General features: G+C 43.6%; 2 protein-coding genes across 2 annotated transcripts in view; one reads left to right on the forward strand and one right to left on the reverse strand.

The window, feature by feature from the left end:
• LOC139445279 (uncharacterized) overlaps positions 1–21,549 on the forward strand; it is a 52,152-nt gene extending 30,603 nt beyond the window's left edge. The window contains exons 30-54 of the mRNA XM_071226412.1: positions 460–683; positions 1,127–1,232; positions 2,347–2,463; positions 3,700–3,832; positions 4,687–4,861; positions 5,017–5,293; positions 6,016–6,202; positions 6,435–6,649; positions 7,309–7,541; positions 7,776–7,929; positions 8,285–8,463; positions 10,470–10,610; positions 10,844–11,009; positions 11,162–11,303; positions 11,431–11,552; positions 11,824–11,963; positions 12,630–12,777; positions 15,132–15,326; positions 15,773–15,976; positions 17,508–18,266; positions 18,950–19,162; positions 19,423–19,518; positions 19,704–20,035; positions 20,199–20,394; positions 20,526–21,549. Of these exons, the coding sequence (XP_071082513.1) occupies positions 460–683; positions 1,127–1,232; positions 2,347–2,463; positions 3,700–3,832; positions 4,687–4,861; positions 5,017–5,293; positions 6,016–6,202; positions 6,435–6,649; positions 7,309–7,541; positions 7,776–7,929; positions 8,285–8,463; positions 10,470–10,610; positions 10,844–11,009; positions 11,162–11,303; positions 11,431–11,552; positions 11,824–11,963; positions 12,630–12,777; positions 15,132–15,326; positions 15,773–15,976; positions 17,508–18,266; positions 18,950–19,162; positions 19,423–19,518; positions 19,704–20,035; positions 20,199–20,394; positions 20,526–20,806 (5,135 nt within the window). The 3' untranslated portion in view covers positions 20,807–21,549. The remainder of the gene's footprint in view (positions 1–459; positions 684–1,126; positions 1,233–2,346; positions 2,464–3,699; positions 3,833–4,686; positions 4,862–5,016; positions 5,294–6,015; positions 6,203–6,434; positions 6,650–7,308; positions 7,542–7,775; positions 7,930–8,284; positions 8,464–10,469; positions 10,611–10,843; positions 11,010–11,161; positions 11,304–11,430; positions 11,553–11,823; positions 11,964–12,629; positions 12,778–15,131; positions 15,327–15,772; positions 15,977–17,507; positions 18,267–18,949; positions 19,163–19,422; positions 19,519–19,703; positions 20,036–20,198; positions 20,395–20,525) is intronic.
• A 2,168-nt stretch (positions 21,550–23,717) lies between these two features.
• Positions 23,718–24,908, reverse strand: LOC139446609 (uncharacterized protein F54H12.2-like). Its single transcript, XM_071227894.1, has one exon. It carries the CDS (start codon positions 24,906–24,908, stop codon positions 23,718–23,720), a length of 1,191 nt encoding a protein of 396 aa, XP_071083995.1.
• Positions 24,909–25,745: the final 837 nt, after the last annotated feature.

Below are 25,745 nucleotides of genomic sequence, written 5' to 3' on the forward strand. Positions count from 1 at the left end.
GGATTGACGAGAATTAGTATTTTCATTCATCAAGGCCACAAGAACACTCAAAACGAATGCTGAATACATAACATATCCGAGAAAGTGAAATGCATACTACTTTGCACACCACTACTTTTACATAAAGGCGATATATTTAAAGATGAAGACTGGGTGGTTAATGAATCATAAATGCCCCAAACAACATATGCCGCTCCATATGCAGAAGAAATTGCATCGGATAAGAGATGTAGAGTATTATTTGTCTCCAAAAATAGAACTATTACAAAAAATAGACACATATATTCTTGTGCAAATTGTGTGAGTGGTGGGTGCTACGGGTAGGATAAAACATGCTTGCCCTTTTCGCGAACACCTGGTGTTATCACTATTTTTCAGTGTTTCATTCAAAAAATGTTCAGCCCAATTTTGCATTTCACGCCAAATGGAATATTACATGAGTAGTGCCTGGTGTTTCAGACAAGGAATTCATAAACGTGGCCTTTGTCGAGACAGAACGGCGGCTTGTCCACGGGAGGAGTTATTATGTGTGTGTTCATGCTGATGCCAGAACCGTGGAGAACGAGAAGTGGACAGAGGACTTACCAGAGGTCAACTCGTGTAGTGACGGGGTCACGGTGGACGTGACACCACCGAGCGGAGGAAGGGTGTTTCTGGGCGGACTCACCAGTCCCACCTTCCAGGTGCAATAGTCAGCTCAGTCTCGTCACTGGTTTACTCCTGATAACATTCTGACCCGTTATACTCAACATAAGAATTTAATGTCTCTTTGATACATTTAATATCTGTTCATTTACTGAAATTGACTTCCATACATTTTGTACCTTGGCATCAGTTGAGATTGGCACAAGTCTCATGTAGTTTTCATAAAGCGAGGTAATATATGAATGTGTGAAATGATGTTCTTGAGCACTGAAACCTTCTCACTCGTGGTGCATATGTCATTTCCAAGAGTGCTGTTAAGCGTTTGTTCAATGGTAGTTTTCCGAAGACATCTTACCATTTCTGGTGTCCCCTACCGTTATGTTGCTTTAGTATTGCTTTTTGTGGCATTACCATTCTCACCCATAGGACCATTGCTGTTTTTTGTTGAGTGAGATTGTAAACTACAGGTATGTTTGTTTAGACTAGCACAAGCGAGATGGTGGTCTACTGGGACGGCTTCACTGATGTAGAAGAGGAAGGGTCTTCTCCACATCCAAGTGGGATAGCATATTATGAAGTTGCTCTGGGTAAGTTTCTATAAAATGTTCACCCTGCAGTGATTCTGGTTAAGAATATGCGCCAAGAAGCCTTTGCTGGTCGTGAGGGGCGAGCCGATCGAGTGGTCAGGTTAGGTGAATTGGGTGCCTGCGTGTCATTGTGTGGCCGTCATACAGCTGATTTATTGCAGAGTGGACCAACAAACAAACATAATATCTTGTCCTCTTATTGTGACATTGACAGTGGTTTTGGCGAAGCAAGAATCTTGAAGTGTGGATATTATGTCAGTTGTCAACAAGGGAAACCCCTTCTAGTTTACTTAAATAAATCTTATGAAGGTCATCTAGAACATACAAGATTACACATTACTGCCATCTACAGGCTACACACAACATCGACAGAACAGATTACTGAAAGTAAAAACGGTAAAAGCGACAGATTGCTTTTAACCTTTGTATGGGACAATAACTTGATCCAACTTATGAAAGGAATCATTACTTTCGGTAAAAACGTATACCAGCTTCAAGTATTGACTTTCACACCAATATGTTATGAAATAAGAGACATTGTACATTCTGCCAGGTCTGATTGCTGACCGGAAGTGATTTATGTCAGTCATAGATAATTATCAATATTTACAGTCTTATATTTTACCACAAGTCGTTATCACAAGAACCGAGTCGCTTCACAGCAACAGGCTATAGCCACGTGTAAGCTTGATGGCTTCACAGCACCAGGCTCTAGCCACGTGTACGCTTGGTGGCTTCACAGCACCAGGATCTAGCCACGTGTAAGCTTAATGGCTTCACAGCACCAGTCTCTAGCCACGTGTCAGACTTGATGGTTTCACAGCACCAGGCTCTAGCCACGTGTAAGACTTGATGGCTTCACAGCACCAGGCTCTAGCCACGTGTAAGCTGGATGGCTTCACAGCACCAGGCTCTAGCCACGTGTAAGCTTGATGGCTTCACAGCACCAGGCTCTAGCCACGTGTAAGCTTGATGGCTTCACAGCACCAGGCTCTAGCCACGTGTAATCTTGATGGCTTTACAGCACCAGGCTCTAGCCACGTGTCAGACTTGATGGCTTCCTGTACCAGGGTGACCAGTAAACTGTAGAGTAACTCCGACTCCTCTTTCGTAGGTTCTGATCCTGGAGGGGAGGACGTGGCTGCAAGACGGAGAGAGGGTTTGGTGAACCACGCCATCCTGCACGGCCTCCGGCTACACGACGGGCACACCATCTACGCGTCGGTGACAGGTACAAGTCAATGACGACACAATCCTGACACAATTTGTGTTCCTATTATCTGGTATTGCATAGACGGGCGGTGTTGTGACACAATATACATGTATCTGACATTATATGGTGACAGAATAAACATATATCTGACATTGCATGTATGACATTGTACAGATGGATGGTGACAGAATATACATGCATCTGACATTGTATATTTGACATTGTACAGATGGATGGTGACAGAATAAACATATATCTGACATTGCATGTATGACATTGTACAGATGGATGGTGACAGAATATACATGCATCTGACATTGTATATTTGACATTGTACAGATGGATGGTGACAGAATAAACATATATCTGACATTGCATGTATGACATTGTACAGATGGATGGTGACAGAATAAACATATATCTGACATTTGTATATATGACATTGAACAGATGCATGGTGACAGAATTAACATATATCTGACATTGTATGTATAACATTGTATATTTGACATTGTATAGATGGATGGTGACAGAATTTATATATATCTGACATTGTATATTTGACATTGTACAGATGGATGGTGACAGAATATGCATTTATCTGACATTGTATATTTGACATTGTACAGATGGATGGTGACAGAATATGCATTTATCTGACATTGTATATATGACATAGTACAGATGGATGGTGACAGAATATATATATATATCTGACATTGTATATTTGACATTGTATATATGGATGGTGACAGAATGTACATGTATCTGACATTGTACAGATGGGTGGTGACAGAATATACATGCATCTGACATTGTATATTTGACATTGTATAGATGGATGGTGACAGAATATATATATATCTGACATTGTATATTTGACATTGTACAGATGGATGGTGACAGAATGTACATGTATCTGACATTGTACAGATGGGTGGTGACAGAATATACATGCATTTGGCATTGTATAAATGGATGGTGACAAAGTTTACACCTATCAGACATTGTGTAACACAGTGTATATGTCAATATATCTCACTGGTACAGTGCGTTGTGCATCTGACGTACATCACTGGTTAATGACATTGCAGTAATAAAGGATCAATGAACAAATAAATATAATAGATAAAAGCATATCTCGACTGATCCTTCAATTTACGCATTTTTGATATTTGATAATATTTTTATAAATAGGTTCCTTATTACAAAAAAAAATGTTTTGTGGATCACCGTCCGCGTCTCCTGTTGCAGCCACAGACTTTGTGAACAAGAGTAGGACAGTCATATCGTCGGGAGTGTTGATTGACTCCACGCCGCCAGTGACGTCAGGGGGATCAATACATTTCTCTGGGCAATATATAACGAAGTCTGTAATAGATGTGTGGTAAGTGATGCAGTTAGTGTCCACCATCTGTCTGGTGTTGTACTAACACTGAATAATACAGTTAGTGTCCACCATCTGTCTGGTGTTGTACTGACACTGAATAACACAGTTAGTGTCCACCATCTGTCTGGTGTTGTACTGACACTGAATAACACAGTTAGTGTCCACCATCTGTCTGGTGTTGTACTGACACTGAATAACACAGTTAGTGTCCACCATCTGCCTGGTGTTGTACTGACACTGAATAACACAGTTAGTGTTCACCATCTGTCTGGTGTTGTACTGACACTGAATAACACAGTCAGTGTCCACCATCTGCCTGGTGATGTACTGACACTGAATAACACAGTTAGTGTCCACCATCTGTCTGGTGTTGTACTAACACTGAATAACACAGTCAGTATCCACCATCTGTCTGGTGTTGTACTAACACTGAATAATACAGTTAGTGTCCACCATCTGTCTGGTGTTGTACTGACACTGAATAACACAGTTAGTGTCCACCATCTGTCTGGTGTTGTACTGACACTGAATAACACAGTTAGTGTCCACCATCTGTCTGGTGTTGTACTGACACTGAATAACACAGTTAGTGTCCACCATCTGTCTGGTGTTGTAATAACACTGAATAACACAGTTAGTGTCCACCATCTGTCTGGTGTTGTACTGACACTGAATAACACAGTTAGTATCCACCATCTGTCTGGTGTTGTACTAACACTGAATAACACAGTTAGTGTCCACCAATAATACAGTTAAAACTTGACATAAAGTGAATCTGATTGTTAGTTTCCTTTGCTGGTGAGATTGTCTTCAGTTTGAAAGTATTGACTTCTGTGGCGTGCTTGTTCCAGCTGGGACAGAGCTCTGTCTGACCCGGAGAGTGGCGTCGTAAGCTATGACGTAGGGGTGGGATCGAGACCTGCCTATGACGACGTGGTCAAGTACACATCTACAACGGACCAGTGTATGGTAATCGACGGCGAGGCACCCCTAGTAGACGGGCATGTCTACTTTGTCTCAGTGAAGGTAATGTATTTATCAATGTATAGATTCTGTATTTCTAGCTTCAAGCCATATGAAAGCCTAACTCTCAACAAATGCACAACCTTATTACTACGTATAAAATGGTAAAAGTGTGAACCTGCAATATATTATACTATAATGTCTTAATCGTGCACTAGGGATACAACGAAGTAGGCCTGCACAGTCTCATCACTTCACGACCTGTGACGGCGGACAACACACCGCCCTCTAGGGGCCACGTGTATGATGGACAACGCACCAACGTCAGAGGCCAAGCAAAGGACGCTGACTTTGTCACCCTGATGTCGGAGATGGGTTCCTACTGGGAGGGGTTTTCTGACCCCCACTCTTCAATCAGTCACTATCTCCTCCAGGTGGGCACGTGTCGTGGATGTGACGACACGCTCGCTCAGTCACACGTTGGAGCAAGAACAGGTAAAAAGCAAAACTGTTCCTTAAATATCACTAATAACGCAAAACAGTCCTCACCCTTCTGGGAGTGAGTAAGTTTGCTGCCGCTTCAAGCAATATTCCATCAATCTTACGGCGGGACGAGGTAACATTTTAACAATTAGGTTACCACACCGCCCACCTTACTGGGACAATCTTGATAATGGTTGTTTGAGGTTCGTTGTCCATCAATGTACAGAAAGCGTCCTCTTGTCTGGTGTAACGGGCTTAGGACTTATGGTATAACCTTGGTATTACATATCTACATTTATACCCCAACATCTGATTGTTGTCATAATATCCATGAAGGCATACTGCGGTATAACGTGTGTGTTTCATTGTTGTACAAATATTTATGAAGGTCTACTGTGGTAAAATATGCGTGTCTCATTGTTGTACTAATCTTTATGGAGATATATTGCGGCTACCCTGTACGTGTCTAATTGTAATAATATTTATGAACGTATACTGCGGCAAAATGTGTGTGTCTAATTGTACTAATACTTATGAAGGCATACTGCGGTAAAATGTGTGTGTCTCATTGTTGTACTAATATTTATGAAGGTATACTGCGGCAAAATGTGTGTGTCTAATTGTTGTACTAATAGTTATGAAGGCATACTCCGGTAAAATGTGAGTGTCTAATTGTTGTACTAATATTTATGACTATATAATGCAGCTACCCTGTGCGTGTCCAATTGTTGCAGATGTGGGTTTCTACGACATTGCCTTCAAGTGTGGCATGACGTATTACGTGACAGTGACCGCGTGTAACATGGCTAGTCTGTGCACCATGGCGACAAGTGATGGTGTCATCTTAGACGTGACCGCTCCACGAACTGGGAACATCATGGACGGAACCCGAGATGAAGATGTCCAATATCAGGCTTCCAGGTGATCATGATGCAACACAATCTGTCATTGGCCATAGTATTATCAAACTTATTTAGAAACAGTAAATAAATCATTATTCAACTGTTAAATAAATTTAAAAAGAAGTTACTAAAGTACTATCTGTTTTTCTGAGTTGGCCTGAACTGAAGGTTGTGATTATAAAACAAAAGAATTACTGCATCATAAGATCACATTATCCTGCCACATAGTTCTGTGTGATTATTGTTGCCAGGACATTCCTTGGTTGTAAGTGGCGAGGCTTCCAGGACCCTGAATCTGGGTTAGACCACTATGAATGGCGTGTGGGGACAACACCAGAAGGTGACGAGATTCTCGCAGCAACGAATGCAGCCCTGGAGGAAGCCATCTTCCACACGCTGTCACGTGACCACCAACTTCCGGTTGGACAGACTCTGTACACGACTGTCAGGGCCTACAACAAAGCAGGTTATGAGCTATAACGCACATCTTTAATATCATCTCTCAGTTGAAATCAAAGCTGGCTGAAGTCGAAAGACATTATTCATATATCATGACACGGGGAGACTGTATGATGAATTGTAGCTGCAGTATGCACTGATTCGTTCCTCGTGTAATATGAGTTTGTCCAATAGGATATGTAGATAAGCCTTGTTAATCCTAAAGCGCACATTGGCAGACATTTCATAGCTTCCAGTAGGCTGCACATTTGTTTATATTTTCAAATCTATATTCACCAATTTCTTCCTTAATCACCTACCTCCAAATACGTATACTTTATTTCTTCGAATGTGAACTTTGAATAAGTATTCCAAATCGGAAGCAAAAATATAAATAAACTGATATGTTTACACAACGTAGGGTTGATGCACAGAAATAACATTATAACGAGGAATGCACTTAACAACGTATTTGGGTGTAAGTGACGAATGAAAAGATCAGTATATGGATTAAAAAACAAAATAATATTTGTCGCCAATCCGGGAGAAGTAGAGGTGGGCAAACTTTACTTACGGGACGATCTGTATCCCCCAGTTGTGATATGTAGAAAAACTTAATCAAACGAAGAAAGGTGATGCGTATCCAAAACAGCTAGTTGTATATATGTTATCACTTTGTTGTGGCAGGTTTATACAGTGAAATTACGTCCAACGGGTTTCTGGTTGACATCACTCCACCGGAGGTTGTCGTGACACCAGGGATCCTAGATGGATACGGTTCCATTGTGGCGGGGACGTCCATCAGCAGGACGACCTTGAGGATAGGCTGGAAGTTCAAGGACGAAGAGTCTTACATTGAGAGACAGTACCTCTCCATCTCCTCACACCAACTGGGGGAGTTCAAGTCAAGTCTCCTGAAGGTAACCGACATTTGTTCATGTTAAACATGGTTTAGAAGCAAGGTGAAGCATACAACACTAATGGTAATATGTATCGCAATCTATATCATCTACATCTACAAAACTGTGAACACACTCAACATACGCATCTTATAACATTATAATCACTGGTTTCTATAATTAATGGATTTGATATATCATATAAAGCGCATTTATTACAAACATAACACTATCCTATTTCTACCTTCCCTAAAGCTCCCAGGACTTGTTGAAGAATACACGCTGTCACAGCTGGACCTCCACGATGGAAGCAGCTACACAGTGAAGCTTGTCGCCTGCAATATGGCCGGCTTATGTCACTCCTCAGACACTGGGGCCATGCTGGTGGACAGCTCGAAACCCTTGACAGGTAACAACACACAGTAATGTCTCCATGAATCATTGACAGGTAACACACAGTAATGTCTCCATGAATCTTTGACAGGTAACACAGTAATGTCTCCATGAATCATTGACAGGTAATACACAGTAATGTCTCCATGAATCTTTGACAGGTAACACAGTAATGTCTCCATGAATCTTTGACAGGTAACACAGTAATGTCTCAATGAATCCTTGACAGGTAACAAACAGTAATAAATCCATGAATCGTTGACAGGTGACACACAGTTATGTCTCCATGAATCTTTGACAGGTAACAAAACAATGTATCCACGAATGTTCCACTCTTCTCTCACTAACACGGTTCTATGACTGTAATGCAGGTGCGCTAGCTGTGCACACCGACCATGCAGCGGGGTTGTCTCGACACCAGTCGGGGTGGATGACATGGAACAGGACCCGGCTGAACCTTGCCTGGCTTGGCTTCTCTGATCTCCATTCTGGAATAACGCACTACATCATCACAGCGGGGTCTGCGGAGTTCGGGACGGATCTCACTCAGGTGGAATCACGTTCATACTGAAAACACATTACATATTTAAAAAGATTTTGTCCGAGGTTATATACTAGCCACATAAAGAAACTGTGCACGGAGAAAATATAGATATAAGGGCACACCGTCCATATATGAAATATAGGTTTGAACACAGCAAGTATTGGAGACATTCAAACGCTCATGCACGTACCATGCGATATGACGTCATTGACTTGCAGTGTGTTACTGCACGTGCATCCTGTGCAGCTGTACACAGCATGTGCAACTCAAAATTCGCAGTCACTTTGTGATCTGTGGTCATTCAAAAATTCAAAACCTCTCAGGCGCAGACACAAGCATATCACAAGCAAATCATGCCAAGATTGACAGCTGCACAGCGTCAGGAAGCCATTGGAATGATCCGAGCGGGAATGAGGCAACAACAGGTGGCAACACATTTCCAATGCCATCGTAACACGATATCGGCATTGGTGAGGCGTTATCAGAACACAAATGACGTTGCCGACCACCCACGTTCAGGACGTCCCCGAGTAACGACGCCAAGACAGGACAGATGGATTCGAGTTACACATCTCCGACACAGGTTCCAAACGGCAGTAACGACGTCCCTGACAATTTCTGGACTGCGCCGTACCCATCCCAGCACTGTCAGGAATCGTTTACGTCAGTACGGAATTCGACCACGACGCCCTGCTATACGTCCCATCCTGACACACCGTCATCGAGTCAACCGTTTAAGATGGTGTCGAAATCATGTTCGCCAACCTCGAATATGGTGGAGAAATGTTGTCTTTACAGATGAATTGAGGTTCAACATTTCCCACAGTGACGGGCGCCAAAGTGTATACCGGCGTTTGGGAGAACGTTATGCACGCAACTGTATTGTGGAGAGGAATCGTTTTGGAGGTGGCTCTGTGGTGATTTGGGGTGGGATAACAGCACGGCACCGAACCCCTTTGTTGGTTGTTCAGGGCAATCTCACCTGTGTTGGCTACAGAGATCAGATTCTGAGGCCTGTGGTCATTCCTTTCCTGCAACGTCATGGCCCGGGATTGACATTTCAACAGGACAACGCTCGTCTTCACACGGCTAGGGTCGCAATGGATTTCCTTCACCATAACAATGTCATGTTACTGCCATGGCCTGCAAATTCTCCAGATCTCTCCCCAATAGAGCATGCGTGGGATGAAATGGAGCGCCGTCTGCGTCGTCTTCCACATCGTTAATATAACGTCCGTGACTTGGTACAGGATTTGAGGAGGATCTGACAGGCCATTCCCCAAGCCTTCCATGCCCATTTGGTGGACTCCATGCGTCGCCGATGCACTGCTCTGATTCACGCACAGGGTGGTCATACCCGTTATTGACTTTGTGACTTTGTCGTTTGACCCCCTACTCCATTTTGATCTTCTGACGTCATCGTAACAGATGTTGTTCAGGTCCCGTTGACATTTTCTTATGGTCCGATCATTCAGCTGCTACAGTGTCTGCATCATTTTGTTCTTGCTGTGTTGTATTTCAATCCAAAATATATTTTCTCCGTGCACAGTTTCTTTATGTGGCTAGTATATAATACTGATGTGTCGTTGGTATGACGTATACACAGTTTCAAAATTAATGTAACTTCGACACATGTATGTATTTATTGGACGAACAGAAATGTAGTAGGGCTACTAACGTACTAAAAGAAACAACATAGATACATAGAGGAACACTTACAGATTTGTCGTTGTTGGTCCATTTTGAGATGGGGAAGTGTGATGAGGTGAGATGTAATAGGGCGGAAGGGGGTTTTAGCGTCGCGCTCAAGATTATTGCACTTATATAGCGACGTGCAGCATGCACGTGTGTGTGTGTATGTGTGTTTGTGTTTGTTTGTTTGTTTGTTTGTTTGTTTGTACTAATACTACCACTCAGACACGGTGTTCTGACTCCGAGCTGACCAGTCCGGCCTGGTGCATCTTGAAACCACCTTGACATCATTTACTAACAGATACGTGTGTCTGTTTCAGGGAAGCACATTTGTGCTCGTACAACACAATGTGTCTGGCATTGAGCACGATGACGAAGGCAGAGTTCAGACTGGTGTTGTAGACACAAAGGACCTCTCTTCCACACCGTCTGTGTTTGTGGCAGTCTGGGCTGTCAACGGGGTAGGTGTTACATGCTTAACCTGTTCGCGAATACCTGGTGTCAACGCTGGTTTTCAGTGATCCATTCATGTTATTTTCACTGTTAATTTGCCCTTTACGAATGGAATCTGCTTCAGCATATTATCGAGACTGATTGTTCTCTCGCGTTGACGTTTTATATTTACACACAAAACATTCCCATAGAATTAACCTAGCTATGTTTCTATGTTCAATGTGTATTCCTTGTGACCCAGGTTGGCCTCCAGAGCGATGCCCTTCACCTGGAGCTGGAACTAGGAGCCGGGGGGAAGCTGGAGCTGGTCAGACGGTGTCAGTCATACAACTGTGGGGGTCACTGTGTCTGTGCCGTGCAGCACAGGACGTGCCACCCCCAGCGCGGATGTACACAGCTGCTGGATGGTACGTCACAATTGATGTCTCCACAGGGAGGATCTAACTCGGTTGCAATAACAATCACAGAATGTCAGTTCACTGTAAATAAAAATCATAAATTATGACAAGAACCAGTAATATCTTGTGCATGGCGGTATATGTCACTGTTTATATCCTAGGTGGATTAAACAATGTTCAGGGTGTGACCGATGTCACTGACCTCCGCTTCACAACATCCGGGGACATTGACCACTCACCATCAGACACCTTCATGGCTGCCCGTTGGACGGTGCTGAAACAACAAGGGCTGCCTTTCACACAGTACCGTTTCTCTCATTATTTCTCTTATTCTCTTAATATCTAAAATATTTGTAAAGGTTGCTTGAAATAACACATCGTTGTGACAACAGTGTGCCAGATATCCCAGACAGTTTGTTGTTGGCTGCAGGTATGAGGTCAGTCTTGGAGTCAGTGACAGCAACTACCCCACGGGTGTGTTTGACAGTCACTCTCACAGAGTCTGGTTCAGTGTCGGGCGGCAAACATCAGCTGTCATCTCTCTGACACACGGTACTGACTCACCTACCTATCATCATGCGATCTTTATGTAGAAGTCTGCAAATTATGTAGTTCCATAAAGCGATCTTAGTGCTGAGACGATCCTATACTTGACCATTGACCTACGGCAGTCTAAGAGCTGATATACACTGAAAACGAAATGTTTCGTATCAAACTATGTGTTGTAGTATTCATTTACAAAGCAATAGAAAAGAAGGGATGTTTGTAAGAGAGTATGAACAATAAGGGACTATTCCGACTAACTGTCGTGTTTGTGACCAAGGCGAGAACCTCAGCAGCCGGCACATGTATTCCTTCTTTGTGAGAGGCTGGTATAATGCGACGACGTATAGCATCTTCAAGTCGGACGGGGTCACGGTCGACACAGCCCCTCCCAAGACCACCGACAAACAGGCACTCGCAGTGAGTCAACACACATTAGGTCTTTTTTTAGACGTGGAGCAACACAAACCCATGCTAATTATGTTGCAAGCATGTTGTCAGAAACTCATTGCTCTTCGTTAAATACAACTCCCGAACCGGCCAGAGCTCGATACAAGCTGTCACTGTTCGGTCAGTATGGACAACATGACGTCATAATGTTTCATGTGTCGCCATCAGCTTGTCACGTATAATTGACCCTGATCACGTTTTGAGTAAACATACCGAAACCACTGGTGGTCGTAAGGATGGTTTGACATTGTCATTCAAACATATTTGATAGAAAATACGGCTCCTCATTTGTAAACATGTAACGATAGGTTCGCCCACTAGTGACACATGTGACTCATGATCGTGAATGATCTCAAGATATTAAATGTTTCATATGTGCGTTGCACTTAGACTTTAGTCTTAATAATTATGCAGCCCCTGGAAGATGGTAAAATAGGCTTTATTTCCAGGAGAATATCTAGTGAGCTTTTTCGAGGACTTCACAAAATATTTCCAGTGTTAATGTTTTCAGTCCGTGTTTTGCCTGGTCCAGATTCTACCATTAACTGCCCGTCACGGAATAACTCAATATTTACGATTGCGGTTTTAAACGGCATTCACCCACTGAGTCTACGACACTGTATGTGAATGATGCAGGTGATTGAGCTCAGTGATGACGACGGAGTGAAGGATGCAGACTTTCAGAAGGCAACGGACACAGTCAGGATCAGCTGGACCAACAAGTTCCTGCCGGGTGCCGCTGGGATTCTCAAGTACCGAGTCTACGTCAGTACAAGCCCCGGGGGTGAGCGTTCTCAGTTTCCCAAATCCAGCAACACAATACAGATCAGTATAGAAGTGTGCATGTGTCTATCCTGGAAGCAAAGGCCCCAGGACCAACACATTACAGACCAATATAGAAGTGTGAATGTGTAGATGCATGAACACAAAAACTCTGAGACGCTCGCATCACAGGGAATTTATTGTCAGTGTCATATCTTTAAACGTTTCACACTGAAAGTTTCGTTTGCATCACGAGCTGCTAACGTTGAAATGATGCCTCCAGTAACGAAGTGACGAAGTGACGAGGTTTAGAAAAACTACAATACAAAGTAAAAGAACCTTAATTTTCTATATAACATCTTTTGGACATTTCTTAAAACGTATGCTTTAATTTCACGTTTTCAACTCAAGAAGTACAATAGCATATAAATGCATTAACCTAGCATCACAAAATGTCAGAAATACAAAAAGAAAACTTACATTAATGTTGTGCTCCAACATACTTTCATACAGACTGTGACAATCGGCAGGCAACATGGAGGATCACACAGCACATGTACATCTAATGCATGGAGAGTATGTGCTCACACCTGATCACATGACAGGAAGAAGTGAAACTGAGGCTTCAATATACATTTCAGATTATACAAAAATACTCGCTGAAAATACCGGGCTTTGATCTCACAACCAGCAGCCTTGCTGGAATTCAAGTCTACATCTATATCCACTGGACCACAGAGAAGCATGAGCGTTCCTAAAGAAATTAACATCATAAACTTTCATCTTGGCATATTCAGAATGTATCTAACCTGGAAGCTGATGTCCTAGGACCAACACATTACAGATCAGTATAGAAGTGTGAATGTATCTAACCTGGAAGCTGATGTCCTAGGACCAACACATTACAGATCAATACAGAAGTGTGAATGTATCTAACCTGGAAGCTGATGTCCTAGGACTAACACATTACAGATCAATATAGAAGTGTGCATGTATCTATCCTGGAAGCTGATGTCCTAGGACCAACACATCAGAGATCAGTATAGAAGTGTGAATGTATCTAACCTGGAAGCTGATGTCCCATGACCAACACATTACAGATCAGTATAGAAGTGTGCATGTATCTATCCTGGAAGCTGATGTCCTAGGACCAACACATTACAGATCAGTATAGAAGTGTGAATGTATCTAACCTGGAAGCTGATGTCCCATGACCAACACATTACAGATCAGTATAGAAGTGTGAATGTATCTAACCTGGAAGCTGATGTCCTAGGACTAACACATTACAGATTAATATAGAAGTGTGCATGTATCCCAACTAGAAGCTAATGTCCTAGGACTAACACATTACAGATCAGTATAGAAGTGTGAATGTATCTAACCTGGAAGCTGATGTCCTAGGACTAACACATTACAGATCAGTATAGAAGTGTGCATGTATCTAACCTGCAAGCTGATGTCCTAGGACTAACACATTACAGATCAGTATAGAAGTGTGAATGTATCTAACCTGGAAGCTGATGTCCTAGGACTAACACATTACAGATCAGTATAGAAGTGTGAATGTATTGAACCTGGAAGCTGATGTCCTAGGACCAACAATTAACAGATCAATATAGAAGTGTGAATGTATTGAACCTGGAAGCTGATGTCCTAGGACCAACACATTACATATCAATATAGAAGTGTGCATGTATCTAACCTGGAAGCTGATGTCCTAGGACCAACACATAACAGATCAATATAGAAGTGTGAATGTATTGAACCTGGAAGCTGATGTCCTAGGACCAACACATTACAGATCAGTATAGAAGTGTGAATGTATTGAACCTGGAAGCTGATGTCCTAGGACCAACACATAACAGATCAATATAGAAGTGTGCATATATCTGACCTGGAAACTGATGTCCTAGGACCAACACATTACAGATCAGTATAGAAGTGTGCATGTGTCTAACCTGGAAGCTGATGTCCTAGGACCAACACATAACAGATCAATATAGAAATGTGTTTGAATCTAACCTGGAAGCTGATGTGTCGGGTAGCTAATATCCTACCCCGAACATTGATTCATGGCTCACAACGACAAGCCCAGCTTGTCTTCTACATACCTAGGAACTGATTGACCGGCGATGATATGACTTTACTTTCACTGACTTATGTGTTATTATTATTATAATGGTTGTTATTATTATTCGCTGTACATGGGAAATGAAAGGATGCAATAGCTGACAAATTTAAAAGGATTGTTAAGTTCGCATAGGTTCGACTCCCACTTGGGGACAATGTGTGAAACCCATTTCAGGTGCACCTGTCGCGATATAGCTGACTGTAACAAAACTCACGACTCACTCAATAACTTCACTATTTCAGGACACAGTATCCACGCGTCAGATGACCTGAACACCACGAAGTACACAGCCAGGGGCCTGAGTCTACAAGCAGCCACAGTGTACTACTCCAGTGTCCTGGCCTACAACAGAGCTGGCCTGGTCAGCTGGGCTCACTCTGACGGTGTCCGGGTGGATGTGCTGCCTCCTGTAGCGGGCAGATTGGATGACGGACAAGGTACGTTCCCTTCTACAGTATCAGCGCTTGAAGTGTTGTCTGTTGCTGTACGTCGCAATATTCCAGCTGTACCAGAGCGTCCTGTTTATTACTAAGTAATGGAATGTTGAGAGAAGGGTTGACGTCGGTACGATTACACAGCAGCAACGCCAGTGCCCGACCACCCTCGCACATCTTAGAGCAGGTCCAGTAACCGATGATTGTTCAGGTTCGGTGACTTGGTTGATAATGTGTCTTTGGTGAGCATCTTTGCTCATAGAATTTATCCCCCGATCGTTTGTTCCAGATAAAATTATTAACAGACCACCAGCTGGAATAGTGAAGCGTTCAACATTGAACACTCAAACAATTTTCAAGTGACTAAGGATCTCCACAGAGGTTACAATACCTGGTGAAATGTGGTTACTTGTGACTTGTGTAGTTACCTCCTATTACTGTCTCTGTAGAGATGCACGACACGGACTACCAGAGTTCTCCATCAGAGGTCTCCGCCTCCTGGCACGGCTTCTCTGACACGGACTCCACGATCATCACGTACTTCTGGTGTGTGGGAAAAGTCAACGACACAACAGACTGCAGTGTGCTGGGTTGGCGGGAGACTGGGCTTCATACCACCTTCACGGCACAACTTGCTTCACCTCTCCCTAGTGGTATGTATCCTGATCAGGTTCATCTGGTCTTATCTATATAACAGCACGCCTACTGTTCACGTATTGCTACTCAATGATGATTACCCAACCAAGCGTTAAGCGCCGACTCCTAAAGATTGCACTCATCCTTCGTCCCAAACTTCCTGTGGAGGACAAATTATCACCAAAGTAAATGTTCTGTAAAACAGCAAATTGTCAAAAGCAAGTAGCGAAACATGACATGTCCAACAGCGAAACTAAACTGAATTGTTTGATAGGCACAATTTATGGATAACAACCTCTTTAATACTGTAAAGGCGACGTTTCTTTATAGATCCACATACCGTTGTCCAGCAAGACGTTTCAGTATAGATCCTTAAACCATTGTCAAGCAAGACGTTTCTGTATAGATCCTTAAACCGTTGTCAAGCAAGACGTTTCGGTATAGATCCTCATACCGTTGTCAAGCAAGACGTTTCAGTATAGATGCTTAAACCGTTGTCAAGCAAGACGTTTTGTTATAGATCCTTATACCATTGTCAAGCAAGACGTTTCGGTATAGATCCTTATACCGTTGTCAAGCAAGACGTTTCGGTATAGATCCTTATACCATTGTCAAACAAGACGTTTCAGTATAGATCCTTATACCGTTGTCAAGCAAGACGTTTTGGTATAGATTCTTATACCGTTGTCAAGCAAGACATTTCGGTATAGATCCTTATACCGTTGTCAAGTAAGATGTTTCTGTATAGATTCTAATACCGTTGTCAAGCAAGACGTTTTGGTAAAGATCCTTATACCGTTGTCAAGCAAGACGTTTCGGTACAGATCCTTATACCGTTGTCAAGCAAGACGTTTCGTTATAGATCCTTATACCATTGTCAAGCAAGACGTTTCGGTATAGACCCTTATACCGTTGTCAAGCAAGACGTTTCGGTATAGATCCTTATACCGTTGTCAAGCAAGACGTTTTGTTATAGATCCTAATACTGTTGTCAAGCAAGACGTTTTGGTATAGATTCTTATACCGTTGTCAAGCAAGACATTTCGTTATAGATCCTTATACCGTTGTCAAGTAAGATGTTTCTGTATAGATCCTAATACCGTTGTCAAGCAAGACGTTTTGGTATAGATCCTTATACCGTTGTCAAGCAAGACGTTTCGGTATGGATCCTTATACGGTTGTCAAGCAAGACGTTTCGGTATGGATCCTTATACCGTTGTGAAGCAAGACGTTTCAGTATAGATCCTTATACCGTTGTCAAGCAAGACGTTTCGCTATAGATCCTTATACCGTTGTCAAGCAAGACGTTTCGGTATAGATCCTTATACCGTTGTCAAGCAAGAAACGTCGACTTTAGAGTATTAAAGAAGTTGATATTCATAAATTGTGTCTTCTTTGTAAAATTAAACGTTGAAAAACTTGTTCTGTCCACAGGGGTTTCAGGATATAAGCTGTCATGCTTGGTAATGTTCTAGGTGGCGCCTAACTGTTTATAAAGTGAGCATTCTTGAAGCCTTGAGCCTAATGACGGTGTTCCCTTGTTTCTAGGTACACGCTTATGGAGCAAGGTGTATGCTGTAGATGCAGTGGGTCACGCCTCAGACGTAGCTGTATCAGACGGCGTTGTCATTGACACATCTCCCCCAGAACCAAAGGCCGTGGCATACCTAGGAGGCAACTCGGTGAAGAATCCTTCGTTTGAGACACAAACTAAACCTGTGAATTCATCGACATGCAATGAACCTCTACCCGAGCACTGGCAGACTAACAACTCTACATGCATACACATTATAACATCTGAGCGTCCATTAGCTAGACATGGTAGCAGTTATGTTGTAATCAGCGGATCTGTTCTCCAGAGAGATATACATCTCAGTGTGGGGCAAGTGTACAAAGTGAAGATTCATGTGGGATATACAGAGAACACGGACGTACATCATAGCGTTATAGAAGGCTTCGTCTCAGTTGGTATTGAAGTGATCACATTCAGACTGGAGCCGAATCTATGCCGAGGGGTGTGTGATGTTGGGAGACATTCTGTTATCATGTGGAATACACACACGTTTTCCTTCATTGCTCGGGAGGAATCCACACAACTTACTATTGGCACGACGTCAAGGTCCATGGCGATGGCAGTTGATCACGTGACACTGCAGCGCGTCAAGTATGGTGGACATGACGAAGCTGGTGACACAGAGAAGCACGTGGAGGTGAACGCGGTGTTCCTGCCTCACTGGTCGTCTGTGCACGTGTCATGGCACTTCACGGACACTGAGTCTCCAATCACCATGTACCAGTGGGCAGTAGGTGAGTACCCAATCATGTAAGAGTTGGCGGTAGGAAAGTCCGCCATCACCATGTACCAGTGGGCAGTAGGTGAGTCTCCAATCACCATGTACCAGTGGGCAGTAGGTGACTACCCAATCATGTAAGAGTGCGCAGCAGGAAAGTCCCCCATCAACATGTACCAGTGGGCAGTAGGTGAGTCTCCTATCACCATGTACCAGTGGGCAGTAGGTAAGTCTCCAATAATGTAAGAGGAAAGTCCCCCATCACCATGTTATAGTAGGCAGTCAGCAAGGGCTTGACTTGAGAGGATCTGGATTAAGAATGTATGAGATTATTTATACCATGGCGTATCCGTATACTGTGGGCTAAATGCCCCCATAACAAGGGATGCAGGCCTTAGACGTGTACCCCTTTGTGGGAACCAACGTGCACGCGTATTATGCTGTCAAAACAATGATCATATCGGGGCTAATATGGTTGTCGGACAAGCAGGCACAGGATCGACTGACATGTGGGACGCAAATCGTGGGTGACTTAGGAGTGCTCCACCTATATTAAGCCCAGATTACGAATATTGAGCGTAGTAATAAAACTATATTTTTATTTAGACATGGAGAAATACAGAAACAAAACTGTTGATAGTCCAGTGTGACCTGAGCAGCATCCAAGCCTGTAGGTAATAACATCGACTCTCCATGCAGGTCTGGTGGAAGGCGGGACACAGGTACAAGGCTTCATTAATGTTGGTAGAAACCCTCAAGGAACAATTTCTGCCCAGAAGCTCTCTCACAACTCCAGACTGTATGTGTCAGTACTCGCCACTAACGCTGCCGGCCTGACGTCAATGACCAGAGCTGGACCAGTGACGGTGGACATGACACCACCAACTATACAACAAGTCAACGATGGTTCAGGTAAAACAAGCAACTGCATTAATATTGTTTACCGTTCCAAATACTCCTGCATGCGTGTACATTCCAGCATGTCTATCCCACCATGGCCCATTCCTTTGCAATGACCATAACATTTTGTGATAGAATCATTTAACTGGACAACCAGCTACAATGTCCCATGCTATATGATCATCCAGCTATAATGCTCCATTGCTATATGATCACACATGTATAATGATCCATTGCTATATGATCACCCAGTTGTATACGTAATGTTCTAGGAGTTGATGCAGACTTCCTTTCACCAGAGGACATGGCAGCGAACTGGGCTGTAGAAGATCAGGAATCAGATTCTATCAACTGCGACATTGCTATAGGTAGTGAACAGATAAATTGATACAACATGCTTGTCATGATCGATTGGAAAAATACATTAATCAACGAAAAGGTAAATTCGTGTAGATACTTCGTAAGCTGATGTTGTTTCAACATATCTTTGTGTAACCCAACGAAACTTCATTTTCAATATCGTCTGACTTAATAGCTGTTATATCTTCTGCAGGACACACGCCTGGAGATGACGACGTCAGTCGGTTTGCTCGAACTAATCCCGGAGTAAGATTGACAAGGTGGAATCTGACTGATATAGTGACGTCATCTGGTGTGAAGGTGTACACGACAGTACGTTGCCATAACAACGCGGGACAGACCTCCGAGTCATCATCTGATGGTGTCGTCATCGTGTCCAGGGGAGAAGTTGCGACTGTAGCTGGCTTCAAGGTCCTAGAGGAGAGCCCCTCTGTGTTCTCAGACAGAGGCCAGTGTCATGTAGCCAGAGACACTGTGAGACTTCACTGGGAGGGGGGAGAAACCCAGACTCCTTACACTACGATGGTATGTCGATTCAAGTTGACGTCTTCAACGTAGATACTTGCTCTGGTCACAACTACCATGTATGAAGTTGGTGCTTGGTTATATTGCTGTGAAATCCAACCCACACACAGATTTTGTTACATTCTTACATATTCGTTTTGTGTTTTTTTAATTAAACATATAGGTTCACATCGAGGGTAGCAGTTTGATCTACGAACAGATCGTCCCGAGTATATTCACTTACACATCTGCCCAGCTGTGTGGACTGAAGCTCAGCGATCTGACAACCTACAACATCAGCGCCATGCTTGTGCTGGACAAGCCAAGGTACCCGACAGAAGCTTCTATCACCATGCATGGACCACCACCAAGTCTAAACAGTAAGATATTCCTTAGAGACAGCACAACAATTACGCTTTATACATGTACAGCAAATACGTAAATGCAGATTTAAATGCTACAAAATTCAAAATTGTGATAACTATGTACATTGATGTCTGGTTTACTTCAGAAGCAGCGATGATCTCGTCCAGCACGTCCGACAGGATGACCACTCTGTCCTGGCCTGGCCTGTTTACCTCCCCCTGGGGCCAGCTTGTGTATGAAGTGATGGTGGGCAGGGTGGAGGGTGGGGCAGATGTGGTGGACGGGCTGCTGACACGCCAGGAGCAGATGAAGCTCAACCTGTCCTCGCACCCACAAACTGTCACTGCCGTATATGTCTCTATAACAGCCATTGATGCGTGTGGATACACTGCTTACTACTCACAGGCTGTGGGTGTTGTCCCGTGACTCCACCTGATTCGTGGATGTGTAAATCGTGATTAAATATTGTTTTCTAATTTTGACAGTGTAATTTGTTACCATCCGTACATGCTCACACACTCATCAGTCAATTTGATCATCATGACCAATTTTGAAATTATATTTATAATCAAGTTGTTTTGTCATTACACAAATATGATATTTTGTAATAGTTTTTGCTAATGTTCTGATCCCAAAACTGTATCAAGTGTTTTCTGAAAATACGCCAACGCACCACATAATTACTTTTCCCTACCTTTTAATAACTCCCCCTATTTTTAAAGATTGATTTAACAACACCCAACATTTGTTCTGGAAATGTGCCAGTATCAAGAACCATGGTACAAGGTTTGATAAAAATATCTTTAAAGACATCAATGGAGGTTAAAACAGATACATTAATTAGTCTATCAATACCAGCATCTATGTCCTCAAATTCACAGTTTTGGAATTTCACAATTTTTTAAAAGCTGTATTAAGTAGTGTGCTTTCTCAATGTTTGCGTCACGTAGATTATCTATATCAGAGTCATCTTCTGTCGAAACTTCTTTTAAAGTCATTGGAAAGTTGAGTACAGATTCAACCCATGAGAGTAAGGATGAGCTGAGAAGGAATAATCCAAGGTTAACAATCTCATTATCTGTTGGACGTGATCAAAGATATTTATGCTAAATATATAACAATAACCAAAAACCATGCTTTATTATTTTAATGTGTTCTTTATTTGTCATTCTTGTACCCAATAAATTATAATCATATAGTTTTGTTCTTTGTGTGGGTTCATCCATATAGTTACGAATTCGGAGGTAGCAGCTAGGGGGTTAGCTGTGCACACAACTGTGAACTTTGTTATAAGCTGGGGGGGGGGGGGAGTACCCCGCATGAGTAATTAACAGACAAGTGCAAGTGCTTATCCCCACCCGACACTAACTACATAACTACTAACTAACACGCATGCGCATCCAAGATGGCGGCAATCCGTTTCCGGCGGCCCACGTATCCAAGATGGCGGCATGTCCGTTTCCGGGGAGGAGGGGGAACCCAAAGAAGCTGTCGTACAATATGAAAAAGATAAAAAATTGAAAAAAGCGCGTGTAAAATCCTGGATGTAAATTTTTTCTTTTCTTTTTTAAGGAAAGAAAAAAAGAAGGGGTGGAGGGAGGGAGGGAGGGAGGGAGGCAGGAGGAGGAAGTGAGTTCTTTTGTTTGGGTTTGAGGGTTGTCAAAGCCATGGATGAAAGCGTTCTTTCGGGAGAGATGGGTGGCCCTGAAAAGGGCCGTTGGTGTGGCAGGGTGTGTGTGTGTCGATGGCGTGTGGAAATGATAGATCACTGAGACGAGCTCGTCATACACAGTAGACGACCCAGCAACTTTGTTGCTAGGTTGACGTCATATTGGCGAAGGATCTTGCAACCAAATTCCACAAATGACATCATCGGGTATGAGGATGTGATTGTTAACTTTGAGGTGTAAGTTTTCGTTCCACAAGGCGATCCTATTGTAGCGCAGTGACAGTCGTTCGTCTAACTTAAAGTAGGTGAGTGGCTATCACCTTAGCGCTATGAACATGGTGTGGAATTCTAAAGGTGCTGCATGAATTCTAAAGGTGAATCAGCATGCACAGACATGGACGTGGTGCAGGAATGCAGGAAGCGGTTAGATGTCGATCTTGTTTGTTTTTGTTTTTCTCTGGGGTGTGCATGGCGATTTCCATCCTACAGACAACATAACACTTGTGTTTGTTCAACTTTTTAATCCCCCGCTCACATGAACCAACACAACAAAACAAAAAGTCACAGGATTAGGGGCGTCCATGTAATTTTTGTGAACATGAACGTATGTACACGTATGTGAACGTATGTACACTCCTAAAACGCAGTGAAGAGAAACTTTTGCCATTTTGGTAGTGAACGTATGTACACTCCTCAAACAGGAACGTTGACAGTCAGGTGATCGTAGGTTCAGTGAACAAGTGTCAGGTCAATAAGGGCAGAAATGTTGGTTCTTTTGATGTAGGGTACGCGTCTGGGCACTCAGTCGAAAGGCAGCCATGTCATCCACAGGAACGGAGGTAGACACTTTGGTATGAAACCATGCTAATACCGTGGCATCATTCTTGGCGGTGTCCTTAGGTCTTCAGCAACCCCTGCTTGCTGTAAAAAGTGACTATACTTGTCATAAAAGGCGACTAACGGGATCGGGTGGTCAGACTCGCTGACTTGGTTGATTCATGTCTTCGATCCCAATTGCGTGGATCGATGCTCATGATATTAATCACTGGATTGTCTGGTCCAGACTCGATTATTTACAGACCGCCGTCATATAGCTGAGTATTGCTGAGTACGGCGTTAAAGAACAACAAACCAAACAAACCTTCCAGTCCAACGTATCTAACACTTGATTAAAAGTCCACCCACGCACGCGAAAGGTCAGCATGTACAGACAGTACACGCCACACAACGTGCTGTATCCATGTTGTAAGGGGTGTGTATTCCATCGTTGTTGAATCTGACCCATGCGATTCAAAGTCTCTTTGAACAGGGGAAATGAATACAGTCCATAGCAATCCATCATTTCCACGGATCCAGGAGCTTGACGATAGATGCTCACCCAGTGTGTGCCAGGTTGATCGCTTGAATCTGTGTTGACCACGTAGGCTTTGGGGTAAAAGGGGTCATCCTGTTGCCATCACAGTCTGGCAAAGTCGTCTCTGGCCAGGGTGCCCCGGTAGATGGCATGAAGTGGTTCGTCATCAGCCACGAGAGCTTCTAAATCCAAGGTGCTCAACCCGAGTGGTTCATCCATGGTCCCTTGTAGGAGGGGGATAAAAAGCAGATGAGGTTGACTGGCTTCTCGAGAGCTTGTCCAAACTGGATTTCCAAACCCAACTTGGCAGTGTGTCAAGGATAGTTGATGCCTTCATCTGCGTCAACGTCTGGGGTGAGATCCACCACCCAAAAGGTGTAACCTTGAGCAAAGGCCTTGACAGACACCTCACAGGTCTCAGGTCGCCATAGCTGTCCGGTGTTTTGGAACAGATTCATGTAGATTTGTGTCAATTTGGCACTGTTATTGCTGAAGTCGCTTTTCATTTCCATCCCATGGACTTCCTGGCCATTGAGTTTCAGCTTCATCATGGTGACGTGGTTGTGTTTGAAGTTGTATGGATTCTTCTCTTTGCTTCCTACATAGGCACTATTGTCCACCAGTCCCAGGACCACGCGTTTTGGTAATTGGCCACCGATGAGCTGATCCTTGTGAAAGTCTCTACCGCCTGTGGGGATGTCATGGGCTGTCACTCGCACACGTGAAAGGGGATACTTGGCAGTCACCCCTGCATTGAGACTGGATACATGTGTTTCTCGGACAGCAGGATCGATGTTGAGTTGACGAACAAAAAATTCGGCTTTGGTCAGGGCTAGTTTGTAGACACCATCAGCAGCACACATGAAGAAGAACTCATCGGGACTTCTTAGCAATTCCAGTTTCATAGGGACACCATCCAACAGATAGCATTCTTGAAGAAACAGGTCACAGTGTAGACGTCCTGTCAGATCCACTTCTTTGGTGGGCACGATAAGATCGCGTCGCTTTCTGACACCTGTGTTTCTTGCGTTCGCATCTGCATCAGGATTGAAGACATCCATTTTACCAGCACTATCGGTGAACCATCCAGGACATTGAAGGTGAGATGTTTTGGCTCCTGTACCATAACTCAGAAGGGTTTCCAAGTAGGCTTTGTAAGGGTAAGTGCCCATGGAGGGCGTGATCTCCAACTGATTGTGTCCCACTTGCAGCTGCACTTCGCGAGACAGGGAATGCATAACGTTGTTGACTGTCGATACAGGGTTATCCCCCACCGTGGTATCCGTGCCATCTTCTTTCGTCACACGTAGACATACTCTCAGGTAGCACTGTTTCAAATCAATGTAACCGTTCATGGGATTGGAAATGATAAACTGGAGCGGTCCTGCCACAGATGGTGGCGCCAAGGGACTATAGCGAATCCACTGACCCTCTTGCACAGAGATGGACACAGTGGGTACAGTAAAGAGGGCCTTCGAACATTCGCAAGCATCTTGGCGCATCATGATGATGGATGTTCCTCCCTTTCTCTGCCTTGAAGGACGTCTGGTCAGGTTGAAAGACTCATGAGCAACGACCTTTAAACCATTTTTCTGTTCCTTTAACGCTGTTTCTGGTGGGTGGTGGTGGTGATGATGGTGGTTGGGACGACTTTACGTCTTTTAGGTGGTCTCAGCTCCTCACCGTTCCTCCAAGACATCAATCAGGGCTGCTGTTCAACGATGTTTCAGACTCTCTGACCATTTGCGTTTGCCTGCAACCACATCACTCACCAACCCAGGTAGGATCTTTTTACCCATCTTGAGCACCGATGTTCCGGCAGATTTAAGGAAAGGCAACGCCATTTTCAAGATACCTCCCAGGCCACTGCCACGTTGATGATACCGTCCTTTGTAAACTTTGATGCCACTCCAGGCTGGCCGAACTGTCCTCGATTAAACTGGCGTGCCAACGCGTGTCCCAACATGTTGCTTTCTGCGTTAGTAGCGGCGTCTGAAGTGAAATGTCACGGTAGCTTTCCCCATTTGAAATGGCACGGGTTGCCCCGTGTCGTCCATGATATTTTAAGTTTATCACCATCAAAGGAACCATGATGCAGCCCAAGGTAGCGAATGTGCTGAGGACTTTTAATCACCACACTATCTTGCATCATCATTTTTGACACAGGCACATGGATCAGCAATGGGGCCATCGTATTGCCCACAATTTGATCTTCGACCAGGTTAGTGTAAATGTACACAGTATCAAATCCTGATAGACGATTTGCTTTGGTGTCACCTGTGTCAACCACGTCTTATGTTGAGCTTTCAATGGGATGTGTCCTGCTCTCAGGTTCCGCACGA

The sequence above is a fragment of the Haliotis cracherodii genome, unplaced genomic scaffold, assembly GCF_022045235.1.
Source record: "Haliotis cracherodii isolate W230 unplaced genomic scaffold, xgHalCrac1.p SCAF_6, whole genome shotgun sequence".
In the NCBI taxonomy this organism is placed as follows: Eukaryota; Metazoa; Mollusca; class Gastropoda; order Lepetellida; family Haliotidae; genus Haliotis; species Haliotis cracherodii.

What these genes read in the sequence shown, in the direction of transcription:
- LOC139446609 (XM_071227894.1), bottom strand. Translation starts at nt 24,908, where the DNA reads ATGATGCGCCAAGATGCTTGCGAATGTTCGAAGGCCCTCTTTACTGTA.